General features: G+C 41.8%; 1 protein-coding gene across 2 annotated transcripts in view; it reads left to right on the top strand.

The window, feature by feature from the left end:
• Positions 1-18,999, top strand: part of HGF (hepatocyte growth factor) — an 84,373-nt gene that overhangs the window by 47,888 nt on the left and 17,486 nt on the right. For both annotated transcript variants that reach the window (XM_073328630.1, XM_073328629.1), the window contains exons 8-12: positions 3,895-4,069; positions 12,674-12,801; positions 14,353-14,455; positions 15,809-15,948; positions 18,723-18,761. In XM_073328630.1, the coding sequence (XP_073184731.1) occupies positions 3,895-4,069; positions 12,674-12,801; positions 14,353-14,455; positions 15,809-15,948; positions 18,723-18,761 (585 nt within the window). The remainder of the gene's footprint in view (positions 1-3,894; positions 4,070-12,673; positions 12,802-14,352; positions 14,456-15,808; positions 15,949-18,722; positions 18,762-18,999) is intronic.

Genomic DNA, 18,999 nt, shown 5'->3' with positions numbered 1-18,999 from the left:
CTTTACTGTGCATGAGCAGTACCTGCTCAACAGATCACCCCAGCTTCTCACTGATCTCTGCAGCATTACACAGGTCACATTTTATTATGACTGAGTTGTTTTAGAACAGTTCCTCTACTGTATTAGGTACAAACCTGCTTGTCTTTAAAAACTGGGACAAATTCTTCCCTCATTTACACCCTGGTAAACCCATTGACTCGAACAAGTTGCACTGGTATCACTGAGAACAGAATTTGGCTCTATGGGTTCATTGCGAATTATCCACCTAATTTTTCTCTAGTAAACCTAGCTACTGTTACCATTAAAAGAAAATTCCACCTTCATTAATATCAAATTTCCACAAATGCCAGCATGGGGTGAAATCCTGCCGCCATGGAAGTCAATGGGAGTTTTGCCATTGACTTCCACGTGGCCAGGATTTCTCCTTGGTTTCTAAGAATGGTAGTCTCTTCTATACTAATTTCTTTACTGTGGAATTCTCTAGGGAAGGAACAAATGGTAGTGTTGACTGCTCTTTTCCTACCTTACCATTGTTGTGAGGAATAGGATCGAGAAGATCATCCTCAGTTTGCCATGCAAAGCTCCAGGTTGTGCGCTTGTCCTTTCTCCCAAAATTCCATATGGTTTTTGTTTTTTTCTGCACAAGGGCTTCCTTTAATAAGTAGTTCATATAAAGATATCAAAAGAGAGACAATTTTATGAAAAATTGGTACTTTTGCATTTTTGAAACTTTTTTATTTTTGCGTTAGGAGTGTGATGGTGAAAGTGTAGAGGCGTAGAGGCGTAGAAGGGATGTGGGAGAATCTGTCACAGCTTTCTGAATCAATCAAAGTGATAAAATTAGTGGGGTTCCTTTTGGTCCTCAAATTGTAAGAAATCGTTTCATTCAAGTTCCAAAAAATAGATAAGTGACAAAATTATTTCTGCTAACGATTACAAAACTTCACAGGACAGCGTTAATATATAACCCATAGCACTTTTTATAAAAATGTAAAAACATAACACAGAATCACACTCCCTTTGAAGTCAGTTCTACCTTTTTACTAATTAAGGCCCTTATTTAATTTATTTTACTAATTAAGGCCCCTAATTAAGGTCTCTTCTGCCAAACACTTAAGCATGTGTAACTTTAAGCACATGACTGTTCCTTTGGAACTCAATGAGATTAGTCATGCGTTTAAATTTAAATGTGCATAAATGGCTTGCTGGATCAGGGACTAAGACCTGATCCTGAAAAGCAATCCATGCAGGACTTTTTGCAGGATTGGGACCTGATAGAGTTGGGTGGATGGGATAGTGTAAGACAAGAAATAATCATTTAGATTTTTTTAGCCATATTCATAGGCCTTTTGTGTTTTGCCTTTTGCAAATGTTCATGGAAAATGCATTTTAAAGTTGCATTCTTGAGAATTTCCAGAAGCCAAATTTTAAATTTGGAGGCTTAAGTATTGGTGCCAGAAGTGCTTCTCCTTCAATCAGGGAACAGAAATAATACTTTGTGACTTACCTGACTAATTGGAACTAAAGGACACGGCTCAATTTATGAAGATCAAGTTCCAAATATAGTCAGCTCAGTTTATGATCAATACACAGAATAAATGTTGAGGAATAATATCATTAAATTAGTTCAAAGAATGAATAAGTCTGAGGAAATTGCAATCTATTTGCAATTATTCTAAAAGAGGGGGAAAGGATACATTCAGAGGATAAATTGTTCATTGTGAATAATTCACTCAGCTCTGCTAATTAATCCTCACAACAGCCCTGTCATGTGATATTATTATATAACATTGTAAAGGGTGAAACTGAGATGCAGAGAGGTTAAGTGACTTGTCCAAAGCCACACATTTTATGAGTGACAGAGATGGGGCTATTAGACTGGCAGCTTTTGTTTCTATTACTCGCCTCAGTGGGTCACTGCAATCCTCAGTCTAGCCACTTCCTCCAAGGGCAAACTGCAGTCTGGCTTAGCCACTCATCACTGGCAATTGCAGGGGGTGGGGGGAAGTGGAGGCCCAGGCCCACCCGCTACTTTGGGCCCTGACCCAGGGACCTTCTAGTGGCAGCCACTGACTGCCCTCCTCCAAATCTCCTCCACTGCCTACTTCCCTGGGCCCCTTCCCTGTAGCCCCAGCACCTTCTCTGCCCCTTTGTGTCAGGGCCCCAGTCTGACAGTCATCAGCCTAGAGCTCTCCAAGCCTCTGCTGACCCTGCCCATTACTGCTCTATCTTAGGTGCTTCTCTAAGAGCCAGTTCTTCTCCCTTTGCCCTGGTTTTATTTATAAAATCAATAAAAATGTTTTTAAAAATTTAAAACTAAAGAACAGCTACTGCTTCAAATCCCTTTAGTGAATCTACCCTAGAGGGTGCATTTACCAGCTTGCAGAAATCTAGGCATAGAAGGGACATCACAATGGCCTTTTGGCTTTGGAATGAGCTTGGAAATCATAACCTCAGTGCAGAGGGGCAACTTTTGCAGATGGACTGCCTTGGGAAGGGGAGACAGGCAATTAATCTGACTATGAAGCAGAGGTAAAAGCATCCTACGATGAATAAAAGAGAAATTTAGAGTTCTAGCACAGAGATATATATAGTACCACTGTGCATCTTGATGTTATTGACTGATGTTAATATGATCTTTAAAATGAGGGATTTGAAAATAAGTCATACAGAAACCTATGTTATAACATTTCGTTTTCCTGAGATCCATTCCCTTTGCAAATTAGGAGATCTGGCTGGAATTACTGATGCACTAAGAATGAATGACATTATCAATAGAACACATCTATATTATTCTAATTCCTGGAACATAGAAAAATTAATTTAGAGACTGTTTATTAACATATTTACAGTTGAAAACTATACCTGGTAAATTAACTTGTAAAATTACTCATCAGACTATGAACAAATACCAATTAGCAACAATTACAAAATGACTCTTGAATAATTATTCAAACATGTTTTTTGGGGGGCATTTGGAAGACACTGACATTACCGTAGTGTGTTTAGTTTTGCGTTAATTAATAATTTTTGTGCTACAACATCTTTTCCATCAACTTTTCAATTACAGGAAATATAAAGAGGCTTTCAAGCATTTGAAATGACTCATTTGAGAAGCCACTGTTTGTCTGAATTTAGTTCAAAACAGCCCAGACTAGGATTAATGCAGATCATATTAACATCTGTGAAAGACCTTGAATCTGATGCATTTGTTGGTCTTGAAAATATTTATCTCTCTCTAGAGAATTCTGATCTCAAATTTCCAGAAGTTAGGGCACTTCTTTTTCTTAACTTTATGAAGCATAAAATGAGTAGCTTAAAGGAGCTTTAGGACATTAGCTAATAATAAGATTTATTGCTTTTTAGGTAAGTACTGTTCACTAATCCATCACTGATATTTTGGGTGCGTTGGAAAAAAACTCCCTACATTAGGGTATGAATCCTGCAAACATTTATGCATAGGCTTCACTTTAACACGTGGGAGGTCCCATTGGGGCTACTCAATTGGGTAAAATTAAGAATGTGTGTAAATACTTTCAGGATTGGGATTATAATAACTAAGAATATGACTCTGACACTGACTGCTGTAGAAACAACCTAGTATCTCTCTGTGCAGCAAGATTTACAAAGGAACCCTTATATATTTCAGACATTTTATGCCCTAATCCTGAAAGCAAATGTGCTAACATGAGTCCCTGAGGCCACAGAGAATCTCGTTGGTCTTGTAAAAGTTTAAAGAGGAAATTAATTGTTTTAGAGTTGCCAGACTTGACCATCACTGACAATGTCATCAGAGGCCCTGGATTTGAATAGCTATAGAGTCTGAACTGCAGTACACTAACACCAGACTCACTCTTAGGAAAAGGAAACCACTCTTTTTCTTTCCATTTACAGCTCAGACCATTGTGAACATCACTGATGCTGCCGTAGAAATGACAGAGTGCATCAAGGGACAAGGTGAGGGCTACCGAGGTACCATGAACACCATATGGAGTGGAGTCCAGTGTCAGCACTGGGTCTCCCAGTTTCCTCACCAGCACAACATCACTCCAGAAAACTTCAAGTGCAAGTGAGTAGCGTGTGCAGGTGTCATAGATTACAGGGCAGAGATCAGTTCCTGCAATTTAGACATTCATGTCGCCAACGGGTATTCAAAGAAACGTTACTACTTTTTTAATATTGTCATCATCATCATCATTACTCTGCATGCTGACATGTTCATTGTTGCCTCTGACATTGGAAACTACACGAAGATTGCAAGACTGTGCTATAAATAATTCTTACTCTTTGAAAACAAAAATTATGGGTTATTATGGGTCACAGATGAATTGGTTCAAGGCTGTCTTTGTTTTTACACACTGAAGACCCTTATCCTGAAAACACCCATGAGCTTAATTTTGACCACATGAGTAGACTGATTTCAAAGTTAAGTACATGTGTGTTTACAATACTGTGGCCTAAATCCCATTAATAAAGCATCACTGTTTCTTAGAAGGAGACAATTGTTTATCTGTAGTTTTAATATTCAGAAGTAACTTAATCTTGGTGCCCCCCCCCCTTTTTTTAAGCTAAACAATCTCACTGTGGATACTTGACATTTATAATATTTTATGGAGTTAACCTTTTTTATTTTGTTGTCTTGTCAGTTCTATTTCCCCCTCATTAATGATTACATTTCTAGCGTGTATTTTCATTACCTTGTCTAGATTTAATGACACTGATCCCTTGGCCCGAGCACAAGACTTGAGTGGAAGAGATTCCAGCCCGAGTTCTAACCTTGACTCTGAGAAGCACTTGCTCTGTAGTTTTGGGCAAAACACTTGTATTTGCTGCGTCAATCCCTTCATTGACCTGGGGCATTGTCAGGGTTGTTTAATGTGTGTTATATCCTTATCAAGGTTCCTCCCCCACTCTGAACTCTAGGGTACAGATGTGGGGACCTGCATGAAAAACCTCCTAAGCTTATCTTTACCAGCTTAGGTCAAAACTTCCCCAAGGTACAAAATATTACACCCGTTATCCTTGGACTGGCCGCTACCACCACCAAACTAATACTGGTTACTGGGGAAGAGCTGTTTGGACGCATCCTTCCCCCCAAAATACTTCCCAAAACCTTGCACCCCACTTCCTGGACAAGGTTTGGTAAAAAGCCTCACCAATTTGCTTAGGTGACTACAGATCCAGACCCTTGGATCTTAAGAACAATGAACAATCCTCCCAACACTTGCACCCCCCCTTTCCTGGGAAATGTTGGCTAAAAAGCCTCACCAATTTGCATAGGTGACCACAGACCCAAACCCTTGGATCTGAGAACAATGAAAAAGCATTCAGTGTTTTACAAGAAGACTTTTAATAAAAAATAGAAGTAAATAGAAATAAAGAAATCCCCCCTGTAAAATCAGGATGGTAGATATCTTACAGGGTAATTAGATTCAAAAACATAGAGAACCCCTCTAGGCAAAACCTTAAGTTACAAAAAGATACACAGACAGAAATAGTTATTCTATTCAGCACAATTCTTTTCTCAGCCATTTAAAGAAATCATAATCTAACACATACCTAGCTAGATTACTTACTAAAAGTTCTAAGACTCCATTCCTGTTCTGTCCCTGGCCAAGGAACGGTTTGTCAAAGTCTGGGGCCCTTAGTACAGGGTCAGACATGAGTGTCGCTTTAAGCTTGTTAAAGGCCTTCTGACACTTTCCGGTCCACTGAACAGCATTTGGCTGGTTCTTTTTGGTTAGGTCTGTCAGTGGGGCAGCGATTTGGCTGTAGTGCGGTACAAATCGTCTGTAATAACCGGACAAGCCTAAGAAGGATTGAACCTGTTTCTTTGACTTTGGGACAGGCCACTTTTGGATAGCATCCACTTTGGCCTGTAGGGGGCTGATAGTTCCTTGACCCACCTGGTGTCCAAGGTAAGTCACTCTGTTTAGGCCTATTTGACACTTCTTAGCCTTAACAGTTAGTCCTGCCTCCCTTATGCGCTCAAGGACTTTTTGTAGATGTTCCAGGTGGTCTGCCCAGGAATCCGAAAATATGGCCACATCGTCAAGGTAGGCGACTGCATATTCTCCTAATCCCGCTAGGAGACCATCTACAAGTCTTTGGAAAGTGGCGGGTGCATTTCGCAGCCCGAAAGGGAGTACATTAAATTCATACAGCCCGAGATGTGTGATGAAGGCTGACCTTTCCTTGGCAGATTCATCTAGCGGTACCTGCCAGTACCCCTTGGTTAAGTCCAAGGTAGAGATGAACTGGGCCCATCCCAGTTTCTCTAATAGTTCATCTGTGCGTGGCATGGGATAGTTGTCTGGGCGAGTTACAGCATTTAGCTTACGGTAGTCCACGCAAAAACGTATTTCCCCATCTGGTTTGGGAACTAGAACCACTGGAGATGCCCATGCACTTTCAGAGGGGCGGATTACACCCATCTGTAACATATCCCGGATCTCCCGTTCTATAGCAGTTTTAGCTTGAGGAGACACCCGGTAAGGTTGGACCCTAATTGGGTGAGCATTACCTGTGTCAATGGAGTGGTATGCCCGTTCAGTCAGTCCTGGGGTGGCTGAGAACGTTGGCGCGTAGCTAGTGCACAGCTCCTGGATCTGCTGTCGCTGCATACGCCCAAGGGTCATGGAGAGGTTCACCTCTTCCACACCACCAGCACATTTCCCTTCGTAGTAAACACCTTCAGGCCACTCAGCGTCGTCTCCTCCCTGGGCTGTAAACTGACAAACCTTTAATTCTCTGGAATAAAAGGGCTTTAGAGAATTAATATGGTACACCTTAGGCTTTCGGTTGGAGGTGGGGAATGCTATGAGATAATTAACAGCTCCCAGGCGCTCCTGGACCGTGAATGGCCCTTCCCACGATGCTTCCATTTTATGGGCCTGGAGCGCCTTTAAGACCATGACCTGGTCTCCTACTTTGAAGGAACGCTCTCTGGCATGTTTATCATACCAGGCTTTTTGCTCTTTTTGAGCATCCTGTAAGTTTTCTCTAGCAAGGGCTAAAGAGGTTCGGAGGGTGTTTTGTAGGTTGGTTACAAAGTCCAGAATGTTAGTTCCTGGAGAAGGTGTAAATCCCTCCCATTGCTGCTTCACCAACTGCAATGGCCCCTTAACCTCACGGCCATATACAAGTTCAAATGGGGAAAACCCTAAACTGGGATGTGGTACAGCTCTGTAGGCAAAGAGCAACTGCTGCAATACTAGGTCCCAATCATTGGAGTGCTCATTTACAAATTTCCGTATCATGGCCCCCAAAGTTCCATTAAACTTCTCCACCATGCCATTTGTTTGATGGTGGTAAGGAGTGGCAACCAAGTGATTTACCCCATGAGCTTCCCAAAGGTTTTTCATAGTTCCTGCCAGGAAATTAGTCCCTGCATCTGTGAGGATGTCGGAGGGCCAACCTACCCTGGCAAAAATGTCTGCTAGTGCCTGACACACACTTTTAGCCCTGGCGTTGCTTAGAGCTACTGCTTCCGGCCATCGGGTGGCAAAATCCATGAAAGTCAGTATGTACTGCTTTCCTCTGGGTGTCTTTTTCGGAAAAGGACCCAGAATATCCACAGCTACTCGCTGAAATGGAACTTCAATGATGGGGAGTGGCTGGAGAGGGGCTTTGACCTGGTCTTGGGGTTTTCCCACTCTTTGGCACACCTCACAAGACTGGACATAGGTAGAAACATCCTTGCCCATTCCCTCCCAGTGGAATGATCCCCCCAAACGGTCTTTGGTCCTGTTCACCCCAGCATGGCCACTAGGGTGATCATGGGCTAAGCTCAAGAGCTTGGCCCGGTATTTAGTTGGAACTACCAACTGTCTCTGAGGATGCCAGTCTTCCTGGTGTCCACCAGAAAGAGTTTCCTTGTATAAAAGTCCTCTTTCTAAAACAAACCTGGATCGATTAGAAGAGCTGAGAGGCGGTGGGTTGCTCCGTGCCGCCGTCCAAGCTCTCTGGAGGCTTTCATCTGCTTCCTGTTCGGTCTGGAACTGTTCCCTTGATGCTGGGGACATCAGTTCCTCATTGGATTGTGGACCTAGGCTTGGTCCCTCTGGAAGCGATATAGGGGATGGAGCTGTTTCTGTTGACTGTGAACCGCTCTCCGCTGGTGCACTATGTTGGGATTCAGGCTCCGGCTGAGCCTCTTGTGTAGGGTTATCGGCTGCTGCCAGTTCAGGTTCGGTGGGGCCCTCTGGTGTTGAGGTTGCAAGTACTGGATTCAGTGCTGACACGGTGTCTGATGTTGGTTGTTCGGCTGGTTCCGGTTCTGGGACTGGTTCCGTCTGGGTCTCTGGGACTGGATCCACTACTGCTGTTGCAGACATTGGCCTGGGGTCCAGGTCCATCACCTCTGACTGGGTCCTGATAGAAGTTTCCGGAACAGAGCTAGGCCTCACGGCTTGTTTAGCCTGGCTGCGGGTGACCATTCCCACCCTCTTGGCCTGCTTCACATGATTGGCCAAGTCTTCCCCCAACAGCATGGGGATGGGATAATCATCATAGACTGCAAAAGTCCACATTCCTGACCAGCCCTTGTACTGGACAGGCAACTTGGCTGTAGGCAAATTGAAAGAGTTGGACTTGAAGGGTTGAATCGTCACTTGGATCTCTGGGTTGATTAAATTGGGGTCCACTAAGGAAGCATGGATAGCTGACACTTGTGCTCCGGTGTCCCTCCACGCGGTGACCTTCTTCCCGCCCACACTCACAGTTTCCCTCCGCTCCAAGGGTATCTGGGAGGTATCTGGGCCTGTGGACCTCTGGTGTGATTCCGGTGCAATGAACTGTAATCTGTTGGGGTTCTTGGGGCAGTTGGCCTTTACATGCCCCAGCTCGTTACACTTAAAACATCGTCCAGCTGACGGGTCACTGGGGCGAGGAGGGTTGCTGGAGAACGGGGTGGTGGGACGATAAGGGGTCTGGAGGGTTCTTTGGGAGGTAGGTGGGGCTTTGGGCGGCCCCCGGTAATAGGGTGTGGTCTGGGGTGGTCCCTTCTGGTCTCCGCTCCAACTGCGACCAGTTTTCTTCTTCTCTGCCACCTCCACCCATCTGGCTCCAATCTCTCCTGCCTCAATTACAGTTTTGGGTTTCCCATCTAGGATGTATCTTTCTATTTCCTCAGGAACACCCTCTAAGAATTGTTCCATTTGCATTAGGAAGGGCAAATTTACTGGAGATTCAACACTTGCTCCTGATATCCAGGCATCCCAATGTTTTACAATGTGGTAGGCATGTCGGGTAAATGACATGTCTGGTTTCCACCTTAGGGCTCGGAATCTCCGACGAGACTGCTCGGGTGTTATCCCCATTCTGACTCTCGCCTTGGATTTAAACAGTTCATACTTGTTCATGTGTTCTTTAGGCATTTCAGCTGCCACCTCAGCTAAGGGTCCACTGAGCTGCGGCCTCAGCTCTACCATGTATTGGTCAGTAGAGATGTTGTACCCAAGGCAGGCCCTTTCGAAGTTTTCTAAGAAGGCCTCAGTATCATCACCTGCCTTGTAGGTGGGGAACTTTCTGGGATGGGAAGTGGTACCTGGAGAAGGATTGCTAGGGTTTTTTGGTATATTCTGCTGGGCCTTTATCCTCTCCATCTCCTCCACATGCTTCCTCTCTTTTTCCTTCTCCTCCTCCACATGCTTCCTCTCTTTTTCCCTCTCCTCCTCCACATGCTTCCTTGCCTCCATTTCCCTCTTGTGGGCAGCCTCTTGGTGTTGTTCTGCCTCCCTTTCTTGTTCCTTCTTCAGCTGCATGAGTTCTATCTGTCTTTCATGTTCCCTTTGTTTTTCCTCAGCCTGAAATTTGGCTAATTCCAGCTGTAGTCGAGCTGAGGATTTGGCCATTCTAACCTCTCTGTTTTTAACTAACTTTACACCCGAGGTTTAGAAATAAACAAACAAAACTTGGCTGTAAAATTTTGCTGTGCTGGAATAGAATACCTATTCTCTGATAGTGATTGTCAGCCTACAGAAAAAGACAATTCCCTTGTCTCTGCTCTGGGCCCAAATTAAAGCAAAAAACCTCCAACTACTTGGAAACCTGCTTACCCAGCCCAAAGAAAAAAAAATTTCTTTTCAAACCTGTGCTCCTTGTAAAACAAAAACAAAAAAAAATCAAAATCCTAAAAAAAACCCTGCCACTTTTGTCTCCAGGCAAATGGGTAGAGCACACCCCCCCTATTTACTTTTAGGAAGAAAAGAAAAAAAAACCTCTGGGTTGGAAGACTGTGAATTTCCCTGCAGGAGTTAAGTACCCTGCCTCCAGGCAAAGAAAACCTGCAATTCACAAGATAATCCCCTTTTGTCTCTGCTTGGCCACAAAGCAGAGAGAAACCAAGCTGCTTTCAGTTTCAAAGCTGCTTTCTGGACTTTCTTTCCAAAGAAAAAAAAATTTCCTTTTTAAAATCTGTATTTCTAGTTCAAAAAATCTCAACTGGATCTCAAATGATTTCAGGTTAATCCCACCGCTGCCACCATGTCAAGGTTCCTCCCCCACTCTGAACTCTAGGGTACAGATGTGGGGACCTGCATGAAAAACCTCCTAAGCTTATCTTTACCAGCTTAGGTCAAAACTTCCCCAAGGTACAAAATATTACACCCGTTATCCTTGGACTGGCCGCTACCACCACCAAACTAATACTGGTTACTGGGGAAGAGCTGTTTGGACGCGTCCTTCCCCCCAAAATACTTCCCAAAACCTTGCACCCCACTTCCTGGACAAGGTTTGGTAAAAAGCCTCACCAATTTGCTTAGGTGACTACAGATCCAGACCCTTGGATCTTAAGAACAATGAACAATCCTCCCAACACTTGCACCCCCCCTTTCCTGGGAAATGTTGGCTAAAAAGCCTCACCAATTTGCATAGGTGACCACAGACCCAAACCCTTGGATCTGAGAACAATGAAAAAGCATTCAGTGTTTTACAAGAAGACTTTTAATAAAAAATAGAAGTAAATAGAAATAAAGAAATCCCCCCTGTAAAATCAGGATGGTAGATATCTTACAGGGTAATTAGATTCAAAAACATAGAGAACCCCTCTAGGCAAAACCTTAAGTTACAAAAAGATACACAGACAGAAATAGTTATTCTATTCAGCACAATTCTTTTCTCAGCCATTTAAAGAAATCATAATCTAACACATACCTAGCTAGATTACTTACTAAAAGTTCTAAGACTCCATTCCTGTTCTGTCCCTGGCCAAGACGACTACAGACAGACCCAGACCCTTTGTTTCTCTCCCTCCTCCCAGCTTTTGAAAGTATCTTGTCTCCTCATTGGTCATTTTGGTCAGGTGCCAGCGAGGTTACCTTTAGCTTCTTAACCCTTTACAGGTGAGAGGAGCTTTCCCCTGGCCAGGAGGGATTTCAAAGGGGTTTACCCTTCCCTTTATATTTATGACAATCCTTTAGAGAGTTATCAGTAAAATGAACAATAATTGGAGTCACTTGGATATAGGCGTAAAGCTAAAAGCATTCTCTCCTTGGGCAAGAATATTGGGTTTAAATCACTCACATGTTAACCTTTTGCGTTCCTGTTCACTTCAGTGCGGGAATAGAATTGGAACTGGTCCTGAATCTCCTGTATAAATCTCATAGATGTTTGAGCAGGACCTTCCTGCACCCACCTGAAAGACAATCGGTGAAGCTGTTCCTGAAGTGTTTTCTCAGCCAAAATACAATTGAGTCTTTGACATTTTGCCTGAGTCACTACTATTGTAAGATTAGGCTTAATGTACTGTTCTCACAATCTCCTGTAAAAAAGTAGCCCTGTAACAGTTCACCTTGAAAACAATAATGGGGCTGATATGCAGGCCTTACTCATATGAGTAGTTATTAATCATGCTACTAGCCCTCATGAAGTCAATGGAACTGCTTGTGTGACTGAGGAAAACCCATGTGAATAAGGGTTACAGGATCAGGCCTATTTATTATAACGTCAGTTATCAATGACTGTTGCAGATGGGAAAATACTGTGGAATGTGAAATTGCAAAGAAAGTGAGAACAGCTTTCAGGAGAAAAGAGAATAAAACTTACATTTGAGAAGTTTGATTATTTAATTCAAGCTGTGAGAGATTTTTAAAGAGTGACTCCCTTGTGATTAGATTCCTATTCAAAAGGTAACACCTGTATAAGATTTCAACACAATTTTTTCATATATTAAGATTCAGTTTCCTAATTAAATCAACGAGAAACTACAGGACACCATTTCTGAACATTCTACAGAGCCATTCAAAGTACTGAGAATTTTTAATGCTATGGCATGGTTTGTATTTTTTTAAATACTTTTAATAGGTTTCAGGTGTATCTGATGCCATGCAAGAATTTTGTAATCAGAGAAAGCTTTGAAAAAAATGGTGGAAGTTCCCATATGGCAATATACTACATTTAAAATATTATTGTACTTAAAGTGAAATCCTATAGCTAGTCAAAACATAGATCTACTGGAGATGATTCCTCTTTAACCATACTCCAGTTACAATTGCTTTACTTTATTAGTACCTGCTTTCTTATTGTCTCACCTAAATCTCTCAGCACTAACTACTGATCAATAACATACAGACCTCAAGGAGCCTCTATTATTGTTACCTTGTAATAGAAAAAGCAATAGAACACAGCAGTTTTAGGTTATGCCTAATATAAAATAGCATATTTATTTTTATAGGGATTTAAGAGAGAACTACTGCCGAAATCCAGATGGATCGGAGTCACCTTGGTGTTTTACTACTGACCCAAACATTCGGATCGGTTATTGCTCCCAAATACCTAAGTGTGATGTGTCAAATGAACAAGGTAACTGATACAAAGGAGATAAAATATTTTAAGTTCAAGATGCCAGACTGACTTCCTTGATTCTGATCTCAGTTACACCTATGCAATTCAGAGCAAGTCCACTGGCTTCATTTGAATTTCATTGGTTTTACAGTCATATAAATGAGTTCTGAATCTGGCCTAGTCCCTCTAGTCAGGCAAAGGAAGCAACAGTGAAAGTGTTCCCCCATCTGACGCCTTATTGTATCAAATCCTCTGCTGATATAAATCAGTACAGCTCCATTGAAAGTAAGGAACTGTGCCATTTTACACCAATTGAAGATCTGGACCATTGTGTTTTCTGCTTGAGATGGAGGGACCATCTCTAGATCATTCTCCAGGCCTAGCTATGTCTTGATCTCTCTGCTGAAATTGCCAACAAGGCTACCAGATCTGATGTATGGTTGGTTGGTTGTTTTAATGTGGACTCCTGACCACCGGGCAATGAATGTAGACAATAACATGCAACCTACCCCAGATAGGTGTGAATTTTAAACAAAATCAGGAAGCATTCTAATCTGAAGCTTTAACATTACATACATTTTCTACAGATATTTTCCCATTAGATCTCTGCTATATGTCAACTTGATCCTGCAAGATGCATTGTTATCAATGGGAGTTGACCGCATTCAGCATCTTGTAGAGCATGCTCAGGCTTTGACCCTATTTTAGAATAATTCATAAGAAAAGATTTCAGCTTTATTCCATTTATCCTAGCATTCCATTAAGATTTTTGGTGGGATAAGGGGCTTGGATTTTTTTGTATTAACAAGGATTAAATTTTGCCTCCTTTTTTTTTGTGTTTGTAAAAAAACAAAAAACAAAAGCGTGTTGGGGGAGTCTGTTTGGAATTAAAATATTGACCATTCAAATCAATCATTTTATACATAAAGTCTTATGTTATTGACCATTTCAAATTATTTTTACACATACATGTTTGGTGACAGCACATCATACGATAAACTTAATTTATGCTTCATTATCAAGGCATGTTTTTAAATTGTATTTAAGTTGAAGGTGCACTACTCTTTGGCCATGCCAGAGAACAGAAAAACTCCAATTTATCTATTGCTGCCAAAATCCAGAACCTCTCCTTAATGAGTTCAGAAGTTTTGTTCTCAGTTCTATTGAGGACATCTGGACTTTTTAAAAAGAGCACAACATATTCTGGCAGCTTTTAGAAGTAGAATAATTTGCAGTGACCCTGTTAAGTTAACTGTAAGCAAATTATATTTAAACTGAAAAGCTTCCAATTTATCTAAGAAAGACACAGTAAAAGTAAGTTATTGCATACTATAGTTAAGACCCTAGGCCTTAAGAAGGGGATATATCATCTAATTTCAGAAAGGTTGACTTTCCCTCATTAATTTGTTTTCTGGTTTTGGTTATATTTGCTTTATCTTGTATAGTGACTGCTAAATATAGCACTTGATTATCTTTAATTATGTGGATGCTTGCTGTAAAAGAACAACTTTCTTTTCATTATTGCACAAGTTCCTTCAACATTTCTTTTTCTCAATATTCTTTTTCCAGATTGCTATCGTGGGAATGGCAAGAATTACATGGGGAATTTATCTAAAACAAGATCTGGATTAACATGCTCTATGTGGGACAAGAATATTGATGACTTAAGGAGGTGTGTAGCTACAAGACATAAATGAGTCCTGTACAAACATCACCTCCAATTTGCACCTCACTGTCTTATGCAAACACTTCAAAATATCCCCTGCAGTTCCCAGCATAATTTCCGTCAACATTTAAGTATATTGTACAATGTGTCTTTGTTCAGGCTTGCCACTAATTACAGACTTTGGGATCTCATAGCCCGTACATTCAATGCCTGGGATTTTCCCGTCTCTGCCCTTTAAAGTTGTGGGCGAGGAGGGTAGGGAATGTAGCATAGTTGCTCCCTAAGGATGAGTACTGCTAGTTGCTGAGTGCTCCCTGCTGAGCATCCTCAGGTCCCATTGACTGCAATGGGAAGCCAAGATGATTGGTGGTGAAAAAGGCAACTCAGTTTAACAGGCATAGTTTCAAGTTGGTTTTAAGATGAAAATGGATAAACAACCCAAGAAAGGTTCAAAGCAAGAATAAGAGCTCTCCGGGCTGTCCATAGCTCAATTGTATTCTAAGCACCAATTCAGCTTGCTCAGAAAGGGACTCTAAATAACTCCCACAGCAAAAAGTGCAGATGCCTTAAAGGTACAACACCCTCCTCACAAGATTAATCACAAATTGAACTGTTTCAGCCATTCAGCTTGCAGGGATGCCACGCAGCTACTGGCCCCTAATTAAACTATTCTACCTCAGTAATGCAATTCGCTGCTCTCTGATTTGTGCTGTGTGTTTAGTTTGTGTAGTCACTGTCTGGTTATTTCTCACTGTACAATACGTGAATTGCTATACACTTGTGTTGACTGCTGTTATTAACCCATTATATTGAAGGGATTTGTCATGATCTGCATGTACAAATATGTCTGTTCTAATTGGGACCTGTAAACTGTTTGATTTGATTGGCTCATCCCATTCTCATCAGCATAAGTAGAAAATCTCTACAGTTTTAGATGGAAGAGAAGTCCTGTTGTTATGCACATGTATGCGTGTGTGCATGCATACTCTGAAAACACTACGAGCGGAATCTTTAAGGCATGTGGGTGGATTTTTAGGCCTCTTTCTGATCTCTGGTGTGGAACGTGGAATCCTGATTCACCAGCCACTCCCACCTAATTGAAAGGAAATATGATTTGCTCTTTAATGTGGCCCAAAGCCTCCCATTGAGCACACTGCCTGAATACGGAGCTTTGTGCTAGGTTTCTTCATATCGAGCTGAGGAAATGAATTTTCCTGCCACTCCTTGAAGCAACTAGAAAGCAACTCTGCAACCGTCCCTGCAGTTCTTATGCTTGAATATAGTCCATGTGAATTCATTTAAAATTAGGAATGAATGTTTATAGCAACATACTTATTGGTAGCATGTTTTCTTCTGTAGGCACATACCAGTATTCAGGGAACCAGATATTAGCAAACTGAAGAAAAACTACTGCCGCAATCCAGATGATGATGCTCATGGTCCCTGGTGCTACACAAGCAATCCTCTCATTCCCTGGGACTACTGCCCAGTTTCTCGATGTAAGCACTGAAGATGCCTTGCAACTTGGGAATTACCGTCAGCTGTATAATGTCGGCTATCTTGTTTTTAACGTACATTTGTCTTTGTTCTGGCTGTTACATGTGGCACCACAAAACTTAAACTCTTATCATGAATAATTTGTGCATTAGTTGGGGGCAATGGGGAGAAAATGCCTTGTGCAAAGCCTGTGCCAGGGAGATTCTCCCTTGACTGGCTCCAAGGCTCATTTATGCTGCCACAGCAGGACAAAAGGGCTGTAGCAGATGAAAGAATCCTGCCCACTGCAAGATTACCAGTGATAGTCAAGCAAGGAGAGGAAGAATGATGATTCAGGGGCTAGGGTGTTACCCTGGAACTCCTGAGACCCAGGTTCAATTCCCTTTTCCGTCTGCCACAGACTTCCCATGTGACCTTGGGCAAATCACTTAGCTTCTTGGTGCTTCAGTTCCTCATCTGTAAAAGGATAACAACACTTGCCTACCTCATAGGGGTGTTGGGAGGATAAATACATAAATGAGCATGAGGTGCTCAGATTCTGGGGGAAAGTGGGGTTCATATAAGTACCTGGATAGCATAATTTGCCCAAATTTCTACAGTACTACTTAAATAACTCAAGTGATCAAAGGAGACAAATATTAAAGAAATCTTTGCTTCAGTGTACAAAGAGTTTATTCACCATTATACTCATTTGCTATAGCTGATAGTCTTAAATATGAAGCAAGAAAGTACAAACTCATTGCCTTTTATTTGTGTGTGTGTGTGTGTATGTGTGTTTTTCTCTGTGTGAATTTTTACATCTCAAAACACAGTATACATTATATATGGAATAAAACCACAGATATGTGTATGGGGTACTCCCTTTAAACTTTTAGAGAATGATGTAATGTTCCCCCTCTTGGCAAATATTGTGGAAGTCATTTTCAGACAGATCATATGTTAAAATTAAATGGTGTAAATAAACATAAAGAAAAGGGATTGGAAAAATTAATTGAGAGATAGTGGGGGGAAAAGTTCACGATGCAAATTATGGAATTCGCATTTAAGTTTGAAAGATGTTTATCTTCATTTTGTATCTTAAAACTGGAAATGCTTCATAACCTGGGAGAACATTTCAAGAGTAAAATAGGCTCTTGGTTAAGGCAGAAATGTGTCCCTATGCACTCTAGGAGTTAGGAAGAAAATCACACTAATTCCTAGGAGCAACTGGCAGCACTTTTTCAGCCCCTAACCCTGCAGCCATGTTCAGGCTCTGTCTACAATACAAGCGCTACAGCAGTATGGCTGCATTGCTGCAGCCACACAGCTGCAGCGTAGATACTTGCTCCAGCAAAGGAAGGGGTTTCCCCTTTGCTGTAGTAGATCCATCCCCTTGAGAGGCAGTAGCTAGGTTGATGGAAGAATTCTTCCATTGAGCTCGTGGTGTCTACTGGGGCTTAGGTTGACTCAACTGGGTCTCTCAAGGGTGTGAATTTTTCACACCTCAAGTGATACAGCTTGGTCAACCTAAGTTTTAGGTGTAGACCAGCCCTTAGAAGGAGATCCTCTGATTCAGGTGTTGTTATATCTGTTGAAAGTAAAGAAACTGTGTAAAAGGTGTTTTGTTTTTGTTTTGTCAGTGTAGAGGAAAAGAAATAGTCGAACAAATGTCAAATCTATTCAGCTTTTGATTTTATTATTAGTACTTTTGGATTGTTTACAGCAGGGGTGGCCAACCTGTGGCTCCGGAGCCACATGCGGCTCTTCAGAAGTTAATATGCGGCTCCTTGTATAGGCACCGACTCTGGGGCTGGAGCTACAGGCGACAACTTTCCAGTGGGCCAGGGGGTGCTCACTGCTCAACCCCTCGCTCTGTCACAGGCCCTGCTCCCACTCCACCCCTTCCCACCCCCTCCCCTGAGCCTACCATGCTCTCACTCCTCCCCCTCTCCTCAGAGCCTCCTGCACGCCACGAAACAGTTGATCAGGAGGTACGGGGAGGGAGAGGGAGGCGCTGATCGTGGGGCTGCTGGTGGGCAGGAGGCGCTAGGAGTGGGGTGGAGGAGCTGATGGGGGGCTGCTGACATATTACTGTGGCTCTTTGGCAATGTACATTGATAAATTCTGGCTCCTTCTCAGGCTCAGGTTAGCAACTCCTGGTTTACAGCAAGCCCTAGTGGGCTATGTGGCAATGGTAATTATTTTTGGTCACCACTGGCAGTGCTATTTCTGGATTCAAACCCCAGAGTTATAGGTGAAAGTTCTCCTAACTTGAACAAAGCTTAAGCAGTTTAAAAAAATATAACTGGATTTGAGTTGATCTTCAGATAACAAATTTGGCTTCAGATAAATTTTCCCTAATATCAATATATAAATAAGATTTAGATTTTCCAGAGGGTTAGGGTTAGGAACCCAACTTCCTTGGAAAGTCAGTTGGATTTGGACAAGTAACTCCTTTTCATAACACCAGCCTTATTTATTAGTATTGGCCGATGCTTATGTGAAACCAGATGCATGCATTGGTAAATGTCCGTGTAGTTCAGATGTATCCAAAATTAAGCCAAGAGGAAAAATGTGAAATAAACATTTCTAAATGTTGCTAAATTTTTTCTGAAATTAAATTCTACCCCCTTCCTTGCCTCTATGCCTTTGTGGCCTTTTCCAAAGCTCATTTAAGCCTTAATCTTTGTGAACTATTAAAATCAATAACATAGCATTTATTTTTCTGTTATGACTCCTCTTAATTTTAGACTTTCTTTTATTTTTCACTGTTATGGACGTCTTGTGTGTCTGCTAGGTGAAGGTGATACAACTCCTACCACAACCAATTTAGATCGTAAGTAATTGTTGCATACATACTGTATGTCCCATTATGATAGTTCCACTTTCTTTGAGTGTTCTGTGTATATGTATGAGGTAAAGGAATAAGTTCCTTAAAACTAGCCAATCCTTTCTGATTGGCATGCCACAATATCAGCTAAAGAAAGCAAATTACTTCTAGGCTTAAGAAAATGAGATTTACAAAAGAAACACTTAAAATTCCTTGGCAAGCTGATACCTTTATAGTGTTCTGT

The sequence above is a fragment of the Lepidochelys kempii genome, chromosome 1 (assembly GCF_965140265.1).
Source record: "Lepidochelys kempii isolate rLepKem1 chromosome 1, rLepKem1.hap2, whole genome shotgun sequence".
Lineage (NCBI taxonomy): Eukaryota > Metazoa > Chordata > Testudines > Cheloniidae > Lepidochelys > Lepidochelys kempii.
Note: the sequence above shows the minus strand (reverse complement) of the source record. Positions and strands in the feature narration are given on the sequence as shown.